We start from the raw sequence: 26,493 nt of genomic DNA on the forward strand, positions 1-26,493 counted from the left end.
CAGATAGATGGACAGACAAGGAGATCAACAGACAGAGCTACAGATAGATGGAAAGACAGGAAAATCAACAGACAAAGCTACAGACAGATGGACATGAAAAAGAGAGGCTAATTGAGATAGAGGTGTTGGAGTGGCTCAGGTTAAAGCAAATAGGGAAAGAACAGTAAGTTAAATTGCCTAATGCACACTTTGCCCAGAGTGAGAAAATTAAGAATATTTTACAATATACTAATCTACAAATTACGGACTTGATTAGCAGCTGGCGTGGCCTTTCAGCCAAATGATGGTGTGCTAGATATGAGGTGGAGGACAGCCGTCTCGGTAATGTATATGTGCAGCTATGGTGGCCCAGTGACCCACATACTGTCGATCCTCTTGTAATAAAAACCATCCAGGGGACGTTGTAGTCTTTTCACTGAGCAAATCTAAAGATGCACTGCACGATAAGCTGAGCCTTTACATAGATAACTGCCCATGAACTTTAAAACACTGCAGATCAGTTACAGTAAGTGAAATGGGTAAGTGTGTCATTTGTATTATTTTACAATAATATAGATTAAAACATGTAGCAGTTGAGTTTTTCCAAAAGTAGACAGTTGACCCAAGGATGTCCCTTCAGTTTCCACTTTCCACATGTGTACGGTAAGAGATTCAGGGGTTAACTAACCTGGATGGTGGTGTTTCCACCCTCCAGCAATGCAATAGCCAGGAGGATGCTTTCTTGGAAAACTCGGTCACTAGTGGTGTTCATGATGAGGTCAATGACCAGGTCAGAGGCTCCCTCTTTGTCCAAGTGACACTGTACCTCCGACAGGCTCATTTCCGCACGACTCAGCCCCCCAGGACCCCCTAATGCTGCAGAGACGAGAGAGACAGGCCAGATCAGAATCACATGCATCAGGTATACGGTTTATGGTATTAATACTTTCCAATCATTGGCCATTCACATCATGTATCAAATATAGTTCCATAAGAAACGCCCTGCATTTAAAACAGGAGCTAAAATTTTAATTGTAACTTCAGTCATTTGCAGGTATATTCAAAACATGCCCATACGATAATCCTGAGTGAGACACAGGATGTTTTCATGTTTTTAACAACCCAACGGTACAATGAAGGGGGGAAAAAAATCACCTTGCTCTTACAGTAGTTGCTGCCATCTTACTTTTCAATATCTGCAAATGCAGAGGCCTGATACATTTTATCTACATCTTATTAATAATAATAATAATAATAATAATAATAATAATAATAATAAATCAATTTTCTATAGCGCTTTTCTAGATACTCAGACACTTTACAAGGCAAAAAAAAAAAAAAAAAAAAAAAACTACATCTACATATTTTATCAATGTTTTAGCTTGCTAAAAGAGGAAAAAGGCAGCACTCCTTTAATCATACAATAAATGGATCCAGGTTAACGTATGGGACAGATTGTTTTGGCACATGCAAAGTCCAAAATCATTTACTTAAAATAGGCCAGATTTCTAACTGTGATGCTAGCCCTGTGCTAATTTGTGTAACTGCACATTTCCCCTCCGAGGCCTCATCTTCAGGCTACATATGGAATTGTCAGCCTGGCTCTTGTTTCTGCAACAGGTGCAAAGGCTGTTTTCACGGGAAGTAGCAGACTGTCACCTAGCAACAGTCAAAAGTGGATCATTCAAGGGGAGGGGTATATTTCCTGTGATCAGTTTTCCAACATCTTGGTGCACATGGGAGAGATGGTGAACCGGCAACCATTAGGGATTTTCTGTGTCTTTTGAGTTTAGTTAAAAATACAATATCTGGCTCATTCATCCCAACTGGATGTTACGCGTTCTATTCATACAATATGGTGTCACACCCACGTTACACTGAATGTGAAAACGCTGCATCTTGCGCCACAGCAGACAACAAGCCGTTCTGGTTACGAGGTTAATGTGGCAGCACTGAATTTACATTAAAAAACCCTCACAGCTCATAACCATTGGCACCAACATGTCCTCCAAAATCTACATGCAGATAAAATGTGACATCATACATATCAGAACGAAACACTCAAATAGGAGAAACACTGCACAAAGAATCAGTATTTTGACTGCAGATATAGTTACACAATGACCCCGTTATCAGGCAGTGATAAGAGTGAGGTGCTCTGCGTGCTCAAAGGGCAGCTCACCGTGCAACTCTGGAGCCGATACCCGGCTCGGGGCCAGACAGATGGAGTCCCATCCTAATATAACATTATTGAGAGAACATTGCTTTACTATGACTTTAGGGGCAGAACACATTTTGGCAACCCAAAAAAGGTTTATCTAGACTGCCCCCTGATAGCAGTTGCAGCCATTACTGGCAGCAAAGTCATGCATCTCTTTGGCAGAGGCCTTCGGTTAATGCTTCACAGAAACATCAGCTCAATTACAGATGTTGAAATCAGTGTTTTTGTGGCCATGTGTGCGCTACACAACTACACTACACTCATTTCTTTCTGCTGTTAAGAATTAACAATCAACTTCTGTCCTCGGTATCAAAAGCTGAGCAACAGCTGTCCCACCTGATTGATTTTTGCCGGGTCCTACTGGACTGAGGGGGCCATTGCTAAATGACGTCAGGCTGTCCCTCCTCCCACCACTTCGATAAAAGTTGCCATAGTAACGATTCACCAGAATCTGTCTCAGTGCCTCGCCCTACGAGAGGGAAAGAAAGGGAAGGATGTAATGACGTGAAGTCAGCAACAGGGAGAGAGATGTTGTATAACAGGGATAACATGCATCATCATTTTAGAAGCACATAAAGACACCGAAACAGACACCCAGAAAATGACAACGACCGTGCTCTTGTAACACACAGTTATGGAGAAACCGTCAACATTTCATTTAAATATTGAATTAAAAGAATTGCCACATTTCTATGCAAGCAAAACTTGCAGACACAACCTGAAGTTTACGTCATTCGCCGCCCACACAGACACGTTTCACAGCAGCAGCGGTGACCCTATGCAGTTAGAGCGCGAGGTCCGTGGTGTTCACCGAGACAGACCTGGGTCCAGCCCTCCCACACTGTGACTCATCCACTGGTGAGCCGGCAGCAGCACGACTTTGTCGTTGTTATGGCAACCGCAGCCCATAGCTACCTGCCAGACCTCTCGTGGGATAAAGTGAAGGAAATGAGAGAGAGGTTTTTTTTTTTTGTTCAAATCACTGTCAACTGTGGGTGGTCCGTGATAGACGACAGCAGCGTTATGAAAGCTCCGTTGCCACAGTTATGCTCTGGAGTTATGTATAGGTAGTAGGTGTGAAGGACGTTATAATAACTATTACATAATTTTATTAGTTAGTCAACTGAATGTATTGTGTGTACCACATGGTATGATCAGCTGGAGTCAGAAGGTGATTCCCTGGTCTCACTGGAGAATACTACTCTTTCACTGAAGTCTTAAGACCCAAATCCTTATGGTGTCCTGTCATCTAAAATGTTGGCACAAACCGGGCCTGTATCTAGAATGAACAATTTACTGAAACCAGCAAACTAACTTTGAATCATATTGCCTTTGTGAACTTGTTGAAAAAGTTGGTGAGTAATAATAAAAAAGAAGCATTTTAGATATATGGTAATTACTACCGTCCTGAAACAAATGCAGGGCTGTGATAATATGAGAACTGAATTTTATTAACAGCTGAACAGCCGTTGGACATACCTGCTTGCTAAATAATCTTCTTCTCTTGGAGATGATGATTATATATTGATTAACTCCAATCAATATTGCTAATCTGGAATATCAATATTAGAGCTTGCCTCTTTAATGGAAATACCTGACGCTTTGTGGAGTCCCTGCGTTTAACTAAACACCATTAGATAAAAGAGGCTGTGTTCTTTTTCTTCCTTCAGGTAAACAGTAGTTAGGTGGTTTGGTGTCACTTAAAGCAGGGAATGGGAGTGATTAGAAACACAAAAAGCAGGGGGGAAAAGGCACAAAAAGGTCATTTTAAAAACTTGATATCTCACTCTGAATCTCAGAAGTATTGAGGTTTTAAGTTAAGCTGCCATGCTGTTGCAAGTACCTACCCTCTTCTGGTCCTCCAACAACTTCTCAGGCTGGTTCTGATCCAGCTGCTGGGTGCAGTGAGGAGTGTGAGCACAGTGGTCCAACAGATACAAACACAGGGTTAGTATTCATGCAGGCAATTGTCAGGTGAACAACCAACTCGTGAGCCTTTTTAACTGCTTTAAAAGTGGCAATGCAAAGGTCTGCTCGGTGTGAAATGTCATGCATTTACTGCAATGTTAGGAACCAGAGAAGCATTGTGGTTGTGGTGGTTTTAGACGGGGAAGACAGGAGACATGTACAATGTTGATGATTAATACCATGTTAAGACATGTCCAGTGTGATTTGATTTATTTTCTTGTGTTTTTTCTTAATTTTAGTTAATTATTAATTTTCAAATTGCTGTCTCAGAGTGAGTTTGGGAAATATACTTATTTGCGGTTATTCGGTTGGCTTAGCTTAACAAAAATACTGGAAATGGGGAGTAACAGCTAGCCTGGCTCTGCCAAAAGAAACCAGAATTTCTAAAGTTCCCCGATTAACATCTCTAAATTTCTTCAATCCTTACGAACACTGAAATGTAAAAATGATAAATGTGGGGTTTTTTTCGTAGCCGGTCACAGCGACTCCCTGGAATCTCTGCAGTCACGATGGCGATAAGACTCCAGGAAGTCAACAAAGATAATAAGCTTATTTCCCAAAATGTCAAACTTTTCTTTTAATATTTCAGGAAAACTGAGGAAAAAGCTGAAATCAAACTGGAACAGTCACTTGAAGTCAGGAATGAGTAAACACCAGGTGGAAGGTTCTTGTTTTAAGCAAAACGAAAAGCACAATAATCAAAGCAGGACCCCTGAGATCTGGTGTTTTCCCTTTTCTTTCCTTAATGGTTCACGCAAACAATAGGAATTCAGGTTCGACACCGTGTTGCAGTATCCAATTTCACTGCATCTATGCACAGTGATCACCAAGAGTAAAAGGAAACTGGTAAAAGGCAATGTTCTACATAAATTGTTATGGAAAAGGACACACTAGGAGGGACGGGCGAGAGGAGAGGATTGGCGAGGGGCGATGGGGTTAGAGTTATATAATCACACCAAAAGGAACCAGGTCATTAAACCAGTGACACAGAGCTGCTTACAGTGGCCATCTGTCACCAAAAACACAGAGGGCAAGTGGCAGAGCAAGTGAAAGACAGAGAGGGTGAGAGAGAGAATAACAAACACAGTAGGATTAAATAACTTTGACAGTTGACTAGTCTCTCTCTGTCAGTCAGGGTCACAGGCATGATATACAGTACTGAATGGATGCATATTCAGAGGGCGGTTACTGTTGCTTCTGTATGCACCAGATATGATAAATTCCCTTTATCTATATCACTTTTTGGATGTGTGAACTTGAGCCAAGTCAGTCAGACTCAAGTCACATAACCAGCTGATCCCTCACCAATTGGTTTCCCTAGACAAGATTCCACCACCAATCACACTCACACTGAAACTGCATTGCTTTGCCTTTGGGATTAAGATATACCGATGAAGCTGTATTTCTCAAAATGATGTAGTAAGAAATTCTGCAAACACCTGAAAAGTCTTTCCAACTACTGAATTTAAGGTGGGAGTAACTGGCATTAACTCTAGATATTTATTTGCTATTAGGGTGATGCTGCGGGCAACCCAGAAAATAGGGCCTATTTAATAGGCTACATAGTTATGTTGATGTGGGCTTTTTTGTAATATTTCAAAATAATAGTATGAAAATATCATTAGTGATAAGTACAAAAAGATGAAAACTTTTATCTTTCCTCATTTAGGGCGCCCCTATGGATGGATGACGCCACAGGCATTCTTCTTTACCACCTATGCCAAGGGACGACTCTGCACATATCTGATGCATCCATAAAATTAACAAAACTTCCCTTGGAATCTAGTCTTTTCACTTAACCTGACATGTTAACTTCCCCTAGACCACATATATTTTTTTAAAAAGCTGTAACTGGACATTCAGTGAGGCCGTTGAACAGAAAGGAACCATAAGGCTCACCCTAACTGGTGTCTAAAAACACCCCTCGCTCGAACAACTGACAGCCATGCTTGATAGTTGAATAAGTTACTCCGTGAACTATCAAAAAACAACATAAAAAGGGTCTAACAATGGCAGCACATGCGAACAACAGGTTCCTCAAACAGTACAGTCAAAAGCTGCAGTACATGCTGGGCCTTACTTATTGTTTATAGCTGTCCTGAGAAAAGACATATTTGCAGAATCCCCTGCTCGAAAACCACAGCTTCCACAGCCCCCAGCCCGACAAAGAACATCTTCAAAAGCGTAGTGAGACAGATCGAGAATGTGAAAGTGACAGACAGTCACAGTGTGAAAGAAGAAAGGGAAAACGCAGAGTAGACTATCATAAACACTTTAGAATACTCAATATTCAAATGACATTTCAGCACATATAAAAGCTACACTTTTAAGTTGACCATGGAGCTTTTTTATTTCTTATATCACTCATAATATCCAATATTTCCAGTACTTTTGTTGACGAGCAAAACTCGTCAGCTTTGTATTTGACCTGAGACATGACTTGGATTTTTTTGTGTCAGGACTTCAAACTCACTTTTGACAAGCACAACAATTGCTTTGATCCTGCCTAAAGACAACTGGGTGGGGCAGAGTTCAGCAGCAGGTCAGGGGGCCAGATACCTGAAGAGCAACATCTTATGTCCTCACTGTCACAACTTCAAAACACAAAGAACTATGCTAATCAGAGCACGTAGGTGCAACTAATCATCCCCGGACTGACCACAGACACCACAGGGCAACCCCTCACAGCTGCCACATCCGTCTTAACTATAGTGCATTCCACCAAACTGGAAACTCCCCAGGGCAAACCCCTGATCAGTCTCACACCTCACAGTTTGAAAATATGTGCACACACACTTCTACTTTTTGTTTAGGTGTTTTTACTGAGAGTGCGTAAATAAATATGTTTTGTTTTTTTATGAGAGTGAGTCGTGTTTAAACCAATGATGAATGCCACGAACGCCGGGGATTACCACTCGGCTGCTTGTTATGCGCAGACAGTAAAGCAGAGTAAATTAAAAGACTGCCTCATAATTTACATTGCAACTGATCGATATCTACACCAGCGCCGTGAAATTATTTTCTGTCTTGACCAGATTGGGGGGGGGGGAGATAAAAGTGAGCCAGTCTTAAAATCGAAAAGATTTTTCTTCTTATTTCATCCATCGACAAGCTTGCCAAGGGCCGAGGCAAGGAGGTGGAAGGGATGAAACATGACTTAATAACAACATGGAGGGCTTGCATAACTGCTTTTACTATAGACTGACCACACACACACACACACACACACACACACACACACACACACACACACACACACACACACACACACACACACACACACACACAGGTGAAGAGGGGAGTCAGCACTGTGTATCATGAACTCTCGTCTTGCATAACTCCGACAGCCAAAGAGCAACAAATTTAGCTGATATTCACCTCCCTGACATTTAGCAACGCATTGGGGAGGTCAAAAATGCATCTCATGCTATCTCTATTTTTTTTTTTTTTTTTTAAAAGCATTGTGACCCCAACAATTTCACTATCAATCATATATTATCATGCTATACTGCTATACCGCTTTACTCAAAAGGGTGACAGAAGAGACAACAGCCAGCTACGCACATTCATATCACACCTACATAAACGCTCACAGCCAACCCTATGAAGTTTACACAGTGTGGGTGTGTGTTTGCATCCATGTGACTAAGGTTGTGAATGAAAGCGGGGAGTATACATTTGGAGTAGTTGATCAATTGTGTCACAATGATTTAGCGGGGGGGCCAAAAAGGGGAAAAAGAGAAGAGAAATATGAAGATTGGGACATGGGGTGGGGAGAGGAGCAGGTTTCAAATCAACTGACACTCTTTTCATGTGTGGACAGACGGAGATACATCATTTAACAGGTGTGTGTAGGGATCATCTCTCTCTCACAATCCCCCACCCCACCCCCATGATTGCAACTGGCATTCACACACACACACACACACACACGCACACACACACACGTAGTGTGGGTAAACAGCTCCTCCACACTTTTATTGGCAATTACAGCTGAAGGTCACACATCAGCAGAGGGGCTGGGTTCCAGGAAAAAAAAAAAAAGCCCGGTTCTTATGTAACCTCAGCCCAGAGTTGGCTGGGGCCCAGGAATCGTGCAGCTCTCAGGGCAAAGGAAAACTAGGACACAGCCTCGATGACTGCCACAGCTCCTCACACTCATGCACATACACAGCACGCACAGTCACAGTGCCTCCCATTGGCACCTAAGGGAGGTGCAGGGGAAACGCTCTTCAAAAAGCTGAGCATTGTCAAGACATACAAAACTATGATGACCTCACCTTTTTGTAAAAAACAGACACCAACAGTTTTTCCTCAAATTTTGGAAACATATATGGAACATCCCATTATGTATTATTGAGTCTCTATTATTGTCTCTTATTTTTCTTTATATGCCTTTATCTCTTTTTTCACATTTGTTATCTGTTTTCATGCTGTGTGTAAAATAAAAGGGCCTCAGTATTAAACTGGAATTGATGTTAAAATATACAGTAAATATGTCCCAAGTTGACTTTTACTTGATGTGGCGCTGACAGCGGCAGAAAGTAGGGCACGTAAATGCAGCACTGGCAGTTTTCCTAGACAGTGAGTGACTCACCTTGGAAGCTGGAATAATACAACTCTGTTGAGCAACATGCAGTCAGCCACAGCGCACATCTCCCCATCTCTCTCTTCCCCTTTCTCACAGTTTTCAGTTGATCTACACACTCACTGGTTTATGGCAGGAATCAACGTACCACTATTTGTTACCAGCTGTGCCTAGAGCCTCCACCACCTACAACACACAGCCACCAGCTGCTACAGGACTATTGAATAACAACTACTAGTAGTACACAGAAAGCAGCTCAAGGAAACAAGAGCACGAGTAGAAGAAAAAGAGAAACAACCTTAGGCATATCCATCTCATCATCAAAGGCCCTGAGCTGAAAGAGAACAGAGGGTTTAAGGGGTTAGATAACAACACAGGCAGAAGGAAGCTAAAGCAGAGCTCATTGATACAGCATGACATGTAAGACATACGAGTTAAAATTGTGGATATTAGCCACAGTGAGCAGAATTGGTGAAGTGTCATACAGTGGTGAGTGCAGTGAGTAAGTGACCAGTCCTGCCTTACTGACTACAGAGGTGACTGTGACAGGAAGAACAAGCCAATTCCCTTCAAAATAAGGGTACTCACTGGGTGCGTGGCACAGTGATGCAGTAAAATGATATTCAACTACACCTACATGGATACATAATTTAGTCACATAACATATTGCATAGATCTCATATTGCTGTTTTGATGTGAAACCTTGCAACTCAATCTTTGATCATGTGTTTCTTCCATTTATAGTTCCTGCAAAGTTAATATCTATCTCTGATCAGAAATCCAATGTATGCCCCAGCTTCAAACCCCCCCCACCCAAAACAATCAAACCGGCAATATATTTTCTACAACTGTATTAATGCATTTCGTACAGCACAATATACAGTAAATGCACACTTATACGGTGCACATGAGGTGCATCACCCCACCATGTCTGCGATTTGCAGCTTCTCCTACCTTCTCTCCATAACCACGGTCTTTTGTCATCATCTCTCGCAGCGTTTGCAGAACTTTGATGCACAGTCTCTCCTCGTTTTCCTCCAGCAGCTGCTTGGTATGTTTGATCAGCCTGCACGAGCACATTACTTCATAAGTCTAATTCATAATGAGAACACTTACTCATATGCCAATAATAGACATACTTTGCTGAAGAAGATATTTACAGTACTTACTTGCATATGAAACCTCCGCTCTCACACTTCTTACGCGAGTCGGTGTTTTCGGGGAAGAGCAGCTCGGGCCGATGCAGCACGTCCACCAGAACTGACAACTCAGCCTGGACCAACGGCCGCAGACGGTCCTCGAGAGCTGACACAATGTCCTACAGTGCAGAAATAGACACGTCCTTACTACTTGAACAATTTGACACACATCAGTAAGCGCAAATGCTCACAAACACTGCACCTGCAGCCTCTCAATGATGTTCCTGTAGTCCCGTGAAGCGGTCACCACAGAGTCCCTGCGGGCAGCATTGCGAGCAGAAAGTCTCCAGCTCATGGCTGTCTTCTGGACAATGTTGTTGGATTTCACAAACAGGTTGTTCACCTGGTTGTCCAGGTCCACAGGAATGGCTATTGCTCTGCCTTTCGCTGGCGGGGTACACACAGAGATGCACACAATTAGTGTGTGAAGATAAATCAGATCCAGTAAACTTTGTGCTAAAAAACTCTCTCCTTAAATGTGATAAATAAGCATGATTCAAAAAACCAACTGTAGATGATGGACTGATCGAGACATTCAAAGTAAGGGCTTGTGAGAGAGGAGTCGACTTAAGTGAGAAGGATCTTGATCTTACCAACATCAGAGAGCACCTTGATGCAGTTCTCAACAGAGCCCTTCTGGACTGGGACCAACCAGTTACAATGGTAGACCCTGAATACTGCCTGCAGCAGCTGCACAAAGACTGGCTGCCTGGTCTGAGAAGAAGACGCAAGAAAAAAAGCGTTTGAGCATGTATATTAGCATATGCATCTATCTGGACTGTCGGCTCTAGTCTGTAAAGAAAGAAACAGGTCCCTCGACAACATGCAAGATATGCATCTGTCATTTACAGTGCAGCACCAACAATCTGGACCAGCAGCTTTGTCTTTTAACAAAACAAACATACACCTCTCCACACAGTGATGTAGATTAGCTTGTGTGACAGCACACGTAGTCAGAACAGCATGCTGACTCAGTGGTGGTTTGTTACGTTAACAGGAGACCCCGAGCAGACACACACCTAAAATTAATTAATTAGTTCCCTCTCAAAATACTCACACATACAAAAATACAGAATTTTCTCTCACACCCAACAATAATCTGAAACACCCAACTCCGTGTTTTATCCGCTGAATTGAACAAATACCTGAAATATTTTCCCCAACAGAGAGGCCTGCAGCAGAGGATACAAGCAGTGAAGACATAAAACAGCTCGGATGCGTCGCAAACATACTTCCAAATACATTACCATACATTTCAGAGACAGCTGACATTACTGGAGACGTGTTAAACACTCTATAATAAAAAGCTTTAAATCATAAAACAATGTGATGTTTGTAAAAAGTGTAAGATGATAGTCCAAACATTTTTCTTTTGTAATTGCATCAGAGTTGACCAAAAAGGACTACCATTATTTTACCGACCACAAAGTTATTCATAAAGCACTGAAAATATATATTTTGTGAATTAAAAACAATTTCTATGAAACTATGACAGGTTGCTTAAATGGAAAAAGGGAGCACTTTGTATGCATGTTCAAAAGGAAATGATTAATCAGCACAACAGGATGCTAACAACCACAATCACGACTAACTGGTCTTAACTTTGTAATGTCTGATTAGCTCTTCAGGATCATGACTAATATTACTCTTATGAACACAAACGAATGGGAAGAGAAGGAGAACATCCATTCTCCTTCAACACTCGCAATTATGTTAATCAGATGAAAAATTATTCTGAGAAACTCCACGGAAGCATTGATTTGACCACTTAAGGAAGCACTTAACGTGAAAACACTGCAGCGTTAGTTATCTTAAAGTTAGACTTTTGAATGAGGGGGTTTCTCTGGTGAGTCATTCCATTTGTTTATAATTATATGGGGTACCTAATAGATATTTGTACTTACATTATTTCTGATGGACACCTACAGCATGACACACAGTGTGTACAGTGAGGTTAGCAGCTATTTGCATGTAGATATTAAGAGACAGGAACCCCTGAATCTCGACTATCTATCACATGCTACCCCGCCCACTGCACTTTCTCTCAAGATTATCTATTAACAGATTGATGGTCAGGATGTGGCCCTTTAAAAGTACATGTATAAGAGAAAAATGACCTTTTAACAAGACAGTGCACTGGACATTTCAGACATGCTGTATGATTCTGAGATCATGACAAGTCTATAGTTCATAGCAACAGGTTCACATTACACCTGCAATCGTCAACGTGCATTGAATGCAACTCTGCATGTGTGACTGACACTCAAACTACAGCAAATTGATACTGGATTCATTTTCAGCACTTTTCAGCCATTGTATACGCTTTTTTTCTTGGTGTTTACACACCTGCAGGCTGGTGCTCTGGTCAGAGAAAGGTGAGCTGAAGAAAGTCGTTACGATGCTCATGACCGTCTCCGTCACATATCGCTCCAGAATGATGTCTGCATGCTTACGGTCGCTTGTATTGTTGCACACCTGTAAACATTAAAAGAATTACATAATTGCTTGTATTTTACCAATCCTCATTCCCTAAGTGACATAAAAAGTTGCCGTAGAGCCTCCCGGTGTTGCTTACTCTACAAATGTCAACTAGGAAGTTCTCAAAGAGTTTCCACATGTGGTTAGAGGTGTAGATCTCCTTCATTTCCACCTCGGTGTCCACATAGCAGTGGTTCAGGAAGTTGATATAGGCGATCTTCACCTGAGAGATTAGATATTAGAATAATTAAAAGCATGAAATATAGATGCATTGAGAATTGTTTTGTAAGCCTCTGTATAAAAGAGTGCTTCCTGCATCTGCTCCATAACTGGCTTGTTGTTTTCTCATACAATTGTTGTCAAAGTCTCAGCATGGCTCAGTCTGAGGCTAATCTCACCTCGGGGATGCAGTCCTCGTGGGTCACCACGCGCACTATGTCATCCAGTGGTAACAGGCTGTTACACTTGATCTCTGTGTAGACGTTCTTGCCCTCAGTGCAAACAGCCAACAGCTCCACCAAGTGTATGTGGTACATCAGCGGACTGTTCTCATCCATGCGGTCCCGCTCTGATCGCATCATCTGGACCAGTGTCTGGAAGGAGGCGCGGTCATTATAGAAGACCAGAACATCTTCGCCAGCATTCACCAGCTGTACGAAGGAACCAATATACACGATTACGTCAGTACATCAGGAGACATAGCAGTAGCATAGTTCAAACATTAAAAAGGAGATTAACAAGGCATGACCTCTGCCATGACGATGTCCTGACACTTTTTGATGAATTTATTTTCCGCTTTGACAATCGTCTGAAGGAACTTGAGGTACTGGACATTGCGTCCATGTGTTTCGATGCAGTGGACAAAGTGCTGAACCACACGCTCATTGATCTCACTGCACAGCTGGAAGTTGTTCATGAAGATATGCTGCATGGTGATGGCTTCTAAAATCTGAACAAAAGAAGACAAAAAGTGAGAGGAGCACCAGAACACAATAATGGTGTTTAAATAGTAACACTGTGGATATCAAGTGGTGCGTCGTCTTGTTAGGACTGCTCACCCCTGGGTTGAGGAAAAGATTGATGTGCTTGTGCAGCAGGGCTTGGTTCTGCTGGTTTCCTGCACAGAAATTCTGTAGGAACTGGTGGGCTAGCTTCATGATATCCTGCATACGCAAATCTTCTCCCTGGAGGGGAAATGGCTGACGTGAAGGTTTGTCCACTTTAACGCACGCACAAAAAGCATGCCATTGAACATTTTACTGAGAGTTGATGATTAATACCTTCTCGTAGGGAATCTGTAGCAGCTCAAGGACGACAGCATGCGCCCCCATGTTCCTTAGCAGCCTCTGCTGCTGTTTCTTGCTCTTCCTACCTGACAAACCTTCTTGGACACACAGCCTGCTGAGCCGCAGCAGGATCTTATAAAGAAGGGAAGAAAATGGGAGGGGGTGAGGTATGTGGAAAAATATGTGCAACATAGGCAGATAAGAGGTTGATAACTATACTTATAAGTGGGATAGTTACCTCCTTTACCACCCTGTAGTTGTAACTGCTGGTGCTTTCTGCTTTCTTTGGTTTGTCTGTGCCCCCTGAATCTCCCTACAAGGTTCACCAGAGACAATGCATCAGAGAAAAAGGTCTTACTTCAGTAAAGATAGTTTTGTGGTGAAAGGCTTTGTGTGTGGTTCTTTTGGTGTAAAATATAATGCACCCTTTTATGCTCTTGGTCAGTGGAGAGTCCCTCTCCCCCATCCATGCCCTCGTCTGGCCCCTGCCTCTTGTACACCCAGAGCTCAGACTTCTCTACGATAGAGCGCAACTGGTCCAGGTCTGACTTTATCTGCTTGTAATTTTCCACATCTTGGCTGGTGACCAGCAGCTGGACCTGTGAACACATATATATTACAATATAAAGAACAGAGCAGAAAAACGGCCAGACGATGCTGATCCCACATGCATTTTTGTTTGTAGGCATGCATGTGTCAAAATTGTAAAAACAATAAAATGCACAACAACTTTTAGTTAAAATGGAATGGTTTTAGTTTCTTCCATTGTGAGCTGTAGCTGTAAACTGCATACCTGCTTAAAAGCCTGCAAGACCTCCTGCCTTTGGCTGAAATGCCTAAAGAGCAGGTGGAGGGCTCTGGACACCAGAGGAGGATAGTCATGCATGGTCAAGTGGAGAAGGACCCTCAAGAAGGTACGGCCACCATGATCGTCCAGGTCCAGTGGGGTGTTTTCTTCACTAGACACACACACAGAGCACACACTCAAGTGTAAAAACATCCTCTTTCTTGTATTTTGTGACTTCTCCTTTATTGAAACTGGGATTACCTTCCACCAAATATCCCCTCTGCCTGCTCTTCTATGTTCTCAAAATCCAAAGCTCCTGGAATAAAAAAAAACATATTTGTAAATCAATAAATTTCACTGGCCCCACATTTGTATAATATGCAGCAGCTGATGTTACCCTGACCTGGCATGTTGTTAGGTCCTTCTACTGCTCCAGTTATAGATAATTCACTCTGAGAGTTACTCTCATCAAACTCCCTCTTAAATATAGACAGCAGACAGGAGATCCTGTAGTCCAGGCGGACGTTCAAGATGAACTGCAGGGCAGGACAAAAAGTGTGATGCAAAGTTTCTAGAGCATAGAGGGACTGTGTATGTGTACAGTAATGTGATCTATGCTTGTACATGCCTTTAACTTTAAATTAGGGCTGAAACTAACGATTATTTTCATTGTTGATTATTTTCTTGATTAATAGATTAGTTGTCTGGTCTATAAAATGTCAGAAAATTGTGAAAAGTGTCGATCAGTGTTTCCCAAAGCCCAAGACGAAATCCTCAAATGCCGTCTTTGTCTACAACTCAAAGATATTCAGTTTACTATGATAGAGGAGTAAAGAAACCAGAAAATGTTCACGTGAACGAAGCTGAAAGCAGAGAACTTAAACCGATTACTCAAACCGATTAATCCCTTACGTAAATAGTTAATTTAACAGTTGGCACCTAATCGATTAACAGTCACAGATCCTCACCTGCAGGATCTCAATGATCTTTAGCTTGGTGTCCATGACCAATATATCCTGTTTCTCCGGCTCAGTCTGGGTCTTGACTGTGACTCCATTGGAGCTGGTGTTTGAAGTTGTGGGTAGGAAGCCCCCTCCTCTTAGGACCACTTGGGACATCAGCTCTCCTACACCATGAATGGATCTCATCACATTGCTGCCTGGAAACAAGCACACATTCATCAATACAGACATCAACTCCATGTCCATGAGATATTTGGTCCTCCACCGACCAACCATGATGTTCCTACCTTTACTTTCTTCTTCTTCTTCTTTGTCCATCTTGTTAAAAGGGAAAATTGTGCTCACATGGACGCAGTCTAAAATAGCCAGCAGGATCTTGGTTAGTCTCAGCAGGTCACTGAAGTTGTAGAAGCCAAAATAAATCAGGTTCCTGGCCAGATTCACCACCTAAACATGGACGATAGATCAGTCAAATAGGTTTTTGGGTTTTACCATTAAAATGAGAATAACATGAGTGGGATAAGATATCAAGAATGTGCCAAACTGACCTCAAAGGTCAGCTTGTTCTTCTCTTTATCTGCAAAAGGGAAGCTCTGACACACCACGTCTCTCAAGTAGTTCTCAACAAACTCCATAGTCAGACAGAATCGCTCCTTAATTTCATCTTTAGATGTACCATCATTGTCGTAGCTACAGTAAGACAACAAAAAAAGAATTGGATAAATCTACAATATACTCTACTATGAACAATCTATTACATTTGTTCATTTACTCACTCATCAATGGCAATCTCTGAGGGGATTTCAGACCAGAGTCGAGCGTATTTGACAGGGGTAACCTGCTCCTGAGGATCACGATCTACATGCATGTGCAGCATCATGCGGCAGAAGGAGGCACGCAGATCATAGGGCAGGTCTTCATCTGACATGCATCGCAAGATCAGGTCCACATCCAGCTGGCCAGAGATCTTGTTGATTGCCAGGTACTGGCGGTCCAAACACATCCTGGCAAACAGGTTCAGCTGGTACCTATTGCAGCACAAACACACTGTAATGTAACAACTGACATTTGAAACAGCAAAATGCTTTTTTTATGTTTTACGTTCACCACATTGCTGCCTCTGAGCCGGCTCAATGTTCTCCTTTCTCCCAGACAACCACATAAAAAATAGAACAGTAACTACCTGTAATAACTGATCACGTCCTGGTCCTCCTTCTGGCCCTCCTTGGCATCCTGAGCCAGCTCCCTAATGCTTTTACTGCGGATCTCTTTAATGCGGTCTTTCCAAAACAACCACACCTCCTCCTCATCCTCCTCTGACTCCACAGAGTTCTCCCCAAGCGGCGCTCCCTCGATCTCAAATCTCGACAGTACGAGTCTGCAGGAAAGGGGAATTTGTTTGTTCGTTTAAAGGCTGATGGAAATAAATGAGTAAGCTTCTTTGACAATTTAAAAATAATAACATACAATGACTTCCAATGTAATTACTGTCACCCTCAGAAGCTGTAACAAAAAGGATGCTATAGAGAGGATTCAACTCATTAATATATCAGACTACCGTTTTCATTATTGATTAGTCTTCTTCAAGAACTCAATGATGCCTTCAAATCAGTGCATGTTGGCATTAAGAGGAGAATAGGACAGAAGTATGCAGAGGCAGAGGGGGGGGGGGGGGCTACTCACTTGGTTTCTATGAGGATGTCTGCGTTGGCTGGATCCAGCACTGCGTTACAGATGAGCTCCTGTGTCACAGGGATGGACTTATTCATTGACACACACAAGTCTGACAGGTAGTCCAGGAACCTGGACACACGCACAAGATATGCAAAATTCAATCATCCATGACAAACAACAATTCAAGATCACAATTACATATACATACATATGAATATAAAAGTTATCACCCAATTATAATATTAATGAAATGTATTTTCTCTTTGATTCTGCCTATTTACCCAGTTGATTGTGTTTATACAGACAGACGCGCACACAAACCTTGGCTCACGGTTCTTGCGGACCAGGCTAACAAACGTGTCGATCTCTGCAGCAGTGATGTGTTTCTCCAGCAGCTTGCGGTTATTATGGAGCAGAGCTGTGATTGTGTCCTCAGCCAAGACATCATAGCCAATCTGTTTCTGCATGAAGCGAAACTGTTTGGCGATATACTCCTGCGGAACAGACAGAGACAGCCAGTCTGACTATACACAAACCAAAACAAGACGGAACAGACTCACTGTGAAAAACGTCATTATTAACTTAGCCCCTTTATCTTTATTTCTTTACATTCTCCAGTTGGACCAGGAGACATAACGTTGTTATGTCTATGTCCATTACTTATATTGACTGAGGCCATTTTGGTCCTTGTTCATCTGTGTGCGGGAAGACAGAGCACGTTCACAAGAACCAGGCTGCCTCTTCCTTCAACATAATTAAATTACCCTTCTAACAATTACACTCGAATGTGCTTAAGAGGAATTTATTTTTCTTGGGAATTGGGAATGTTGTATTTCACATTGATAAGCATTTGTTATAGGATGTGCTTGAATCACTGTGTGGCTTTGTGCATTTGTATCACAGACAATTTGATTATGGACATTCAGCTATCTCTGTATAATATCAGAGCTGCTACAGAGCAAAGGCCTCTTTCACTTGCTACTAAACTTAATCAAGGGATTTTGGAAAGCACCTTTGCACAAACTCCAGCAGCACGTAGACCATGTCATACAGTGCTGGGGCTCATAAAACTGATAAACTGTACCTGGTTCTTGCGGTAGTCCTGCTGAGAGTGACGCAAAACACGGTAACACAGACGGCAGATGTGTCTGAAGGGGGCATGACGCTGGTCAGCCAGCTCCTCCAGTCGCAGCATTGGCCCGTCCCCGCTGTCTGTGAATGGAGCCTGCAGTAGCTTGAAGATCTGAATGCGATGATAAGGTTGTTACAAATGTAACCGTACTGAATGAAAACCAAAAAGAAAACATGCCGATACAGATAGTAGGCCTGACAACTGTGCCCCTTTGAGTCATGACAAAGATTTGAGGTTATGTGGAGTTCAGTGAGGTTCAAAGAAGTTTACGTTCAACGGGAAACGTAATCTAAAGAATGTGTTCAAAATGTTACATTCACTGTATGAAGGCTTTACCTGTTTGAGAATATTCTGTTCTCTCATCAGTTTCTGTCGTTCCCTGTTGGGTTTGTTGACCATGATCTCAAGAACATCCTGTCCGTTGTTAGGGATATCCACCACAAAGAACACCAAATCCTCCAGTAGCTTGGTAACGGCTCTGATTGTACATACAAAAGAGAGCGACAGAGCCATTACACACGACTATCTTGTTTCTTGATAGAATATGGCAATCTGGCACCGCTATGCATTTCATACCTCCTCTCATTCTGTGTGATGGTTCCTTTTTCCAGCTTTCCAGCAATAGAGGCTAGCACTTTACTGGCATCGTTGGCAAAGTCAAGGTCTCTCACTTCAGCAGGGGAGACGGGCACGATGGCAAATGCCTCCTTGTCCTCTTTCAGTGCTGAGGTGCCGATCTTGAATCAGAAAATAAATCTACAGCTTTGTCATCAATCGATACGATATATTTTTTTAGTACTTAGAATTGGTCTCTGGGCTCACTTTCGATTCCTTCCGAAATACTCTAGAAACCCATAATGAAAACTACAATTGTACATGTACTGTGAAAAAACGTAATATTTAATTCTGAAACACTTCCATAACTTCACAGCAGGGAAGAAGAGGTTTGCACAGAAGGTATTTCAGCTGACAACAGTTGGTTTAGATTTTTATCACTGGTGATTTGTTAATTAAAAAATGTTCATAAACCCAGACAGAATTTCTCCTTAGCGCAGTTGAGTCAATTGTCAATCACTGTTACATATTCGTGCGAATGAACGGTCACTCACGCGCAGCATGACGGGCTTTTCTTCCTCCTTGTCAATTGGTTGGTTGGTGCTGTGAACCCATGTGTTTGTGCACAGGTGCCTGAGGCGCACATAGGAGTTCCTGAAAAAGCATTTTAATATTTTTTGGTCGATGATAGTTGACAGATGTTTGAAATTACAAGCAGCAACAATATTCTTAGGCATCCCTGAAATTTTTTAATTAAATTTAATTATATTACAATATAAAACAAAAATATTGCTTGGACTCAGGGACCTCATGTTTGAAAAATTAAAAGAAAATACTGCAAAAGTGCCCTCTTGGATGCCCTTAAAAAAAATAAAGTGCCCCCTATGTGGCTAAATGGGCACGAAAACATGATAAAAGTGCCCTTCCACTGGAAAAAAAAAGTGAAGTAGTGCACTAATGGGCGCCATTTAAATCTTTGTTATTTTCACTGTCTGCACAACTCATAAACATGCTGCAAGAAAGGAACACACACATATGGTGAAACTGGGTCTGGCTCATTCACTTTTCATGTTTATATCTGATTAAAGAGACCAAATATTTCTTGCTTTCATTAGTTAGAATAAAATGAAGTTTGTTTGTGCAGTGCATAGTGTTAGAGCATAGCATAAGTTCATTACTGAAGAAAGAGTGTAGCTAGATTGATAGATCAGTCCATCTAAGAGTGAAGCTAAAGTTCATGAGCAATATATCTGTTGTGTTCTGTTGTGTAACTTGCTGTCCTTAAAAAGACTAAATCAATCAATTCCTGACAGTTATGATGAAGACCACTAAATCTTAAATGATCAAATGACATTTAAAAGTTTTCATACAAAAGATAATATGATGGTCTGTAACATTTCCTTCACACGCCTCTTCAGCAGACCGACTGATCACCGAGCAATAAGCCATTCATTATACACAACAAGCACAACAACTTTTAAGTTCTAACAAGACGTGCTCACATGCACACATCGTCGTTTATCATAATTATATTATAATTAATTATATTATAATTATTACTATTATATAATTACAATTATTTATCACTGATGCACCAAAGATCCATCTTTCCCACAAACAAGCCCATCTGTTCACACACAACAAAGGATCATGCTGGAAAATTAGTTTGCCGCAATTTATTAGTGTCAATGTCTTTATCTGCGTAACCACTATGAAAAAGATCTCTACCCGTCAGACCAGCATGATACTGTCTACTGTGAGTGACACTAAGTCACACACTCTCTTACATTAACAAGCATTAACACACACATACTCCTTCCATGGTTTATTGTTCTGCAAATAGAACAAGATGACTGAATCTACAGTGGAAGTCCCCCGACTTATAACGCGCCTGCTTTTGGTTTTCAGTGGAAGAGTGATGCACCAGGGAATGGACCTCCTCTATGTAACACGCGCCTGGGCAGGTCGAAAACACTTCCCCACTTTTACGTTACAGCATTCCTACCTGGGTACCAGTGAGTCTCCTCCTCTTAATGTTGTAGGGTCAAGCTCAAATATGGAAGAGATGTCATTCCCATCCGGTACAGACACAAGGGTGTACATGACTTTGTCCTGGACATGTCTCAAACGGGCTCTTGAGGTGTCTTGCTCCGAGTCCAGCTGAAGGGAAAAGTTAAATAAAAAAGCAAATTATCTATCACATTTGTGTCAAGATCAATAAGAGTGAACCAGTGACAGGGTTCACTACAGTATAACTGAGGATAGATGTCTAGTTCAAAGACCCCTTTTCTCAAAAAAGCACTAATTTCTTCTTCTTTTGTAAGTCAGATAATCAGATAAATGTAGCAGTCGTTATTCAATCAGCCAATAATGGTGGTCAGAAAAGACTTACCTAAATTACATCATCAAATCAGTCAGAGCTTTAAATGTAAATTAAAGGGCCTATTTTATTTTGCTTCGTACCTCCGCCATACTCAGTCATCAGGCCATATTTCAGGTGCTTTGGTTACATTTTTAAGTTGTCTTTTTGTTTGTTTTTTACTGTAAAAGCAAAGCAATAAACTCAGGAGCAGACAGAGTGTGAGATGGTTCAGTTGTCACTGCCTGGCCAGCAGATGTGAAAAGCCTCACGTTGACTGTAACAGCCAACTCAGTGAGCCATGGCAAACAACTAAAACACCAACCAGAAAGATCCATTCACAGTGAAACGCTGTCATCTGCTGGTGACTGAGAAGTAATACGACCTAAAGCTGCAATAATACATTTCAGCCATCTACTGCTGGAAATACTAGTACCACTAGGTAACCAATAATGGACAAACTTGCTGACATATAAATGTTGCCCACTATAAAACACAAGTCTTGGCTCATGGCTCACTTACTGAGGAGCGGTACTCCAGGCACTCCTCTTCATACTCTGGATTCACCTGCAAAAAGACAAAGTGGTTTTCTGTAATATCCAAATATCTTACATTTAATTTGAATCTCTTCTTCCCCGGTCTCAGAGGCTGCTTTGCAGTGACATTGTTTTTTTTTTGTTACTATAAATGCTGCCAAAATTGCAATAGAAATATCTAAAAAACAATCGACAGCATTTGATTTGATGTTACCCGGTTGTAAACACAGTCACACAGTATCTGTGCTCCACTGACCTCAGCAGCCAGGTAGTGTCCAGTAGCCAGGTGTTTGAATCGGAACAGGCTGTTCCAGTAGCCTGCCCCCCCTCGACATGGATCATGCTGTACAACCTGATACCAGAGCAAACAGCAGTAACATCTTACACTCGTGCATAGGGTGACATTTATTTAACAGGTGCTGTGGCCTTAATTACCCAATATGCTGTAAAGTAAATGATGAGAAACATATTAATGGTTTACCTACAAAACTGGAGAAGACCGATTAAAAAAAAAAAAGAAGAATCCAGCAAGGCTTACTTTAAGCTTACTGGTGGCTACGCGTTTATTTTATTTCAACACCATACTGTACATTACAAACCACCAGCTCTGAATATATTCCTCCTCACCTCTATCTCCCAAAGGGCTTTGCTGCTGGTTGCCGAGGTAGCCGACTGCCGTCCAGTAGTGCGAAGAAAAACGTATTGTTTTTTTCTGTGATCATCACAGGTGAGGAATTTCTCCTGCTCTGCATGAAATAACCGTACCACGTCACCCTGGAGAGAGGGAGAACAGTTGTTACTGTCAAAGGTAATCTGCTGAACCTTAAAACCAAATAATTACCCAAAATGTGAAATAAATTATATATCTAATGTTGTGTGCCCGTAGCATGTTTCAAATTCCACAAGATGCATTTCTAGTAATAAACCAGATTCAGTTTACAAAATAATTAAGATCACTGTAGACCTCATCCGGTCAATGTGGGCTGACACCAGTTTAACCATTTCTTATGTTCCAAAAGTGCCCCAAAATTAATTTATTCACAATTTTGTCAAATATTTTGAAGAGACCATTAGTACTACTGTACTGTAGCTGTGGCCATTTTTGGTGTTATAGCTCCTAATGTGGTGTTGTTGAATAACCAACAAAACAAAATCGCATTTGAAAGCACATACTGTACACAAATAATACTGAACTGAAAACAAACAAAGCAACCCGCCCACTCAGCTATGATGAGAGACATTATGCAACACCTCTTGCAAGAAAATGAGAGTATGTAAGTGAGTTTTATAAATGTTGGAAAGAAACATAACCTCTGCTAGTGTTATATTTCCCCTTGTTTTCTCTACATTGTTTTACTTGACTTTTCATTTATTGTACATGTGTTTAAACATCTTTTGTATTCGATATAAATGTGTTTTTTACCACGTTTTTAAAAACATAATAAAAACATTTTTTTGTTTGTAGCTACAAACCCCTTTTAGGATGATCTCTTGGTTGTCGCCCCATTTCATAAACAAGACAATCTTCCAGCTGGTGTTACAGTTGACCGAGTTCACCTGAAAAACAAACAATCAGAGCTCGATGTGACTGCAGGTTTAATCTCCTGGTAGCCTTGCAGCACACAACAACCCTGGCAAAATTAAAAAGGGATAGTTTCGTGTTTGTGGAGTTTTATTTTTTCCTCAGTGCCTGCTGAGACAAAATCATGGATGACTTTTTTTTTTAAAAAAGAGGCTAAGAGCACAAAAAAAAATGGTCAAAAGATTGATACGTTGCCTAATAAAATAAAAAAAGATTGTATATAAAATAAATCCACCTCGACTGTGCCACAGTCAATGCAGCAGAAAGAACAGTTTAAGAACTTTCCCATGTTTGTCTACTTAGAAGTATAATAAGTTGAACATTGAAAAATGTGTAACTTCTTTCCTTTGTTAAATTGCCACTTGATGTCATAAACATCAATGATTTGTGCTTTCATTCCTACATATCTTTAAACTGCTTGTACAACCATTAATACAAAATTTGTGAGCGTGACTCACGCTTGGTAAACAGGAGAAAAATGCACAACTGCTCCAAAACAGACCACACTGTCAGGCACTTTGATAAAATATGTTGTTAGTAGCTGAGAGCAGTTTAGTTGTAAGAGAGAAACAGGACGACCTTTCAAATGGCCCAGTCCTTAACTGTGCTAAATTTAGAAGGCAGGAAAACAATGTCATAGTGTTTCACATCAGACAGCAGCGGCTATGAGAAAAAAAGCTGCGATTAGTTTCTAACACTCCCACAGAAACATCTGAGGGGTGACGAGGAGTTGCAACAGCTCAGCCAAACCTCGTTGCATCCTGGATTATCCACTAGCTGGTGTGTGCTGGCATGGAGCGGCTGACCAGCATTCACTGGGTTAAGGACCACTTTGTCCCCAATCACCACCTGCAATCACACGCAAAAACAGACACAACTAAATACAAATATGTTAATATATAGAGGAATGTACTAAACATTGAATCTGTAATGGTTCAGAGAGCATCAGTATCTATTTGCATGCTACTGTCCCTGTGTCTTTTCTCAGCAGGGATGGAGTGCCTTCAATTTGAGTTTTTGCTGCTGCTTAGGCCTTGTGCCATGCCTAATTTAAGAGGACTTTAGCAGAGAAGTCCGGTCCTGGCTGTGGTTCATTTTGTCCTTGGGCACCAGCCCACTACTTCCTGCTTGAGGGAAGACGAGCTGGTGCCAACAAGAGCTTTGTGATGACATAAACACCAATTGGGTGCTGGCACAGGTCCATCCGGGGATATGTGTGATCAGCGAGAGGCCTCACATTGAGGCTTAGGTAAAGAGGACTTGTGCTCTTGAGGTTTGGACCTTTATTCTGCAGTCTTAACCTTATCATACTAATGTACTGCTGAATATGTAAATGAGCAACTACATTTTAAAAAGAGAAGTGGCCTACTGTTACTATATTTAAAAATGTACACATATTTTAAAATGCAAAATACGTATCATCCCAGGCATGATTCCGTCCTTTGCTTTGCCTGACGTTGGTGACACACAGCATGGTGATTTCCACAATGCACCCCTCCCACAGACTTGTACATATGATGACTCACACTGTCCCCGATGGAGCGTAGTTTGTAGAATGGCTGGATGTAGAACCAGGAGCCCTCATTTCCAGCGGTGTCCAACATCACCCTCATGGCGTTCTTCTCCAACAGCGCAGGCAGACGCTTGTTCACCGTCAGGTATTTGTTGCTCTTCAGGTGGAGGAGCTGAGCAGAAAAAAAAGTCAAGATAACACAAATACAAACAAACAGACATGCAGAAATGTTAGGTAAGAAGTAAGTGCTTCAAACAGTGTACTGACTTGAAGAAAGCAGCTTGCATTTAGGGCACTCGTAGAAACTAACTGCCATAAGTGTTATTTAGTAAACCAATGTCACACAACAGGTAAGATAAATCCAAACAGGGATTGCCTGCAGAACTACACTGAAAGTCACTTTCTTACTCAAAGTTACTCTGCGGAACTTTTAACTGGTTATGAAACAGTCTCAATGTAATACTGCTGCCTCTATATGACCTACATAACTAAACCATCAGTGAGAAGATTGTCTATTTCTTTGTAGTTATTCTTAATGCTTGTCATCGGCACCACCGGGTCGAATTCCAGGCAAAATCAGAAGAAATTATGCATGTTCATCAGGAACTCCTTCAGCTCAGACGCAAGTGCGGCCTCCAGCAGCGTATTGCTGATGGATGATCGTGCTTCCAGTATTCTCTGATCAGGATGCTTTACGGTGTATTTGTATTATTAAAATGAGCGGTTTGGTTATGACGGCAGGAGGTTTCAGCCCCTTTAATTTTCATTGGGACTGTGTCAAAGTTCACAACATTTTAATAATGGAACACGCAATTTATGGTTTTCATTTTTTATTTAAGGGTTAATGTTGGGGGGCACGCTCAACATGGATTAAGGTTGAGGCATATTTCAAATTTAAGATTAAATCACCTCCATGTCCATGTCAGAGCCATCTTAGTTTAATCAAAAACATTGTGGCAGTCTAAACACATGGTATCTCATCTGAATAAATACCAAGAAGATAAAGACCATTTGAGAGGAACAAACCTGAATGACATTCCCGTACTGAATTACTGTTCCAAGCAGCTTTTTGTTTTCAGAGTCATTTTGCTTTTTCTCCAAGTCAGCTGCATGCTGGAACGCAGTGAGATAAAAAGGAATATCAAAAGGATTAATTATCACACCCACTAACTGCAACATTCTTCATTGATAACAGTCATACACAGTGATGTGGTCAGAAGTCATCCGATTGGTTACCAGCTAACAAAAAGTACAAGAATAAGTCAGCCAAAAGTTAGCCAAAAGCACACGTACGTCTCCATGAAAACGCAGGAAAGATTGCGGCCTTTCATTTTATGACTGGGTGGTCAGATAGCAGATTGCTTTAAATGGTATTGTACCGAAGCAGAAAGAGAGAAAGTGGAGTGTAGAGGGCAGAAAGGTAGGACAGTAGGAGTGAAATGACTATAAAAGGACTTTAAGAGCAGCTTATAAAGTTATTATGTATATTTGCTGAGGTAAAATTTTAAACTGTAGTCCAGAGTGAACATTTCTACACATTCACTGTGCAGCTTGGCATTCAGTTACGACCAAATCTACCATTTAAATTTTAAGATCAAATTCTAGACTTCTGAGTCCCGACGACAGGTCAGTGTGTGGTGTTAGTGCACTGGTGTGTAGTGTGACTGAAGGGGG

At 41.4% G+C, this 26,493-nt stretch overlaps 1 protein-coding gene across 11 annotated transcripts in view; it reads right to left on the minus strand.

Annotated features, from left to right (window-relative positions):
- LOC116381048 (inositol 1,4,5-trisphosphate receptor type 1) overlaps positions 1-26,493 on the minus strand; it is a 63,806-nt gene that overhangs the window by 22,740 nt on the left and 14,573 nt on the right. Inside the window, exons 5-44 of one of the 11 annotated variants that reach the window (XM_031842893.1) lie at positions 25,846-25,932; positions 24,833-24,991; positions 24,057-24,155; positions 23,198-23,281; positions 22,352-22,498; positions 21,981-22,076; positions 21,711-21,755; positions 20,835-20,989; positions 19,384-19,483; positions 18,851-19,011; positions 18,611-18,752; positions 18,227-18,385; positions 17,464-17,636; positions 17,152-17,271; positions 16,652-16,846; positions 16,245-16,496; positions 16,017-16,158; positions 15,756-15,915; positions 15,475-15,665; positions 14,910-15,042; positions 14,768-14,822; positions 14,513-14,678; positions 14,145-14,318; positions 13,958-14,032; positions 13,714-13,851; positions 13,492-13,617; positions 13,182-13,382; positions 12,832-13,083; positions 12,531-12,656; positions 12,302-12,430; positions 11,860-11,877; positions 11,101-11,127; positions 10,549-10,669; positions 10,158-10,342; positions 9,926-10,074; positions 9,711-9,822; positions 9,055-9,090; positions 4,048-4,095; positions 2,537-2,669; positions 668-855 (exon numbers count right to left, since the gene is read on the minus strand). In XM_031842893.1, coding sequence (XP_031698753.1) covers positions 668-855; positions 2,537-2,669; positions 4,048-4,095; positions 9,055-9,090; positions 9,711-9,822; positions 9,926-10,074; positions 10,158-10,342; positions 10,549-10,669; positions 11,101-11,127; positions 11,860-11,877; positions 12,302-12,430; positions 12,531-12,656; positions 12,832-13,083; positions 13,182-13,382; positions 13,492-13,617; positions 13,714-13,851; positions 13,958-14,032; positions 14,145-14,318; positions 14,513-14,678; positions 14,768-14,822; positions 14,910-15,042; positions 15,475-15,665; positions 15,756-15,915; positions 16,017-16,158; positions 16,245-16,496; positions 16,652-16,846; positions 17,152-17,271; positions 17,464-17,636; positions 18,227-18,385; positions 18,611-18,752; positions 18,851-19,011; positions 19,384-19,483; positions 20,835-20,989; positions 21,711-21,755; positions 21,981-22,076; positions 22,352-22,498; positions 23,198-23,281; positions 24,057-24,155; positions 24,833-24,991; positions 25,846-25,932 — 5,259 coding nt within the window. Of the gene's footprint in view, positions 1-667; positions 856-2,536; positions 2,670-4,047; positions 4,096-9,054; positions 9,091-9,710; positions 9,823-9,925; positions 10,075-10,157; positions 10,343-10,548; positions 10,670-11,100; positions 11,128-11,859; positions 11,878-12,301; positions 12,431-12,530; positions 12,657-12,831; positions 13,084-13,181; positions 13,383-13,491; positions 13,618-13,713; positions 13,852-13,957; positions 14,033-14,144; positions 14,319-14,512; positions 14,679-14,767; positions 14,823-14,909; positions 15,043-15,474; positions 15,916-16,016; positions 16,159-16,244; positions 16,497-16,651; positions 16,847-17,151; positions 17,272-17,463; positions 17,637-18,226; positions 18,386-18,610; positions 18,753-18,850; positions 19,012-19,383; positions 19,484-20,834; positions 20,990-21,710; positions 21,756-21,980; positions 22,077-22,351; positions 22,499-23,197; positions 23,282-24,056; positions 24,156-24,832; positions 24,992-25,845; positions 25,933-26,493 lie in introns of all 11 variants that reach the window. The other 10 variants (XM_031842909.1, XM_031842946.1, XM_031842925.1 and 7 more) reach the window with 10 other exon arrangements.

The sequence above is a fragment of the Anarrhichthys ocellatus genome, unplaced genomic scaffold (assembly GCF_004355925.1).
Source record: "Anarrhichthys ocellatus isolate YVR2014 unplaced genomic scaffold, GSC_Weel_1.0 scaffold1, whole genome shotgun sequence".
In the NCBI taxonomy this organism is placed as follows: Eukaryota; Metazoa; Chordata; class Actinopteri; order Perciformes; family Anarhichadidae; genus Anarrhichthys; species Anarrhichthys ocellatus.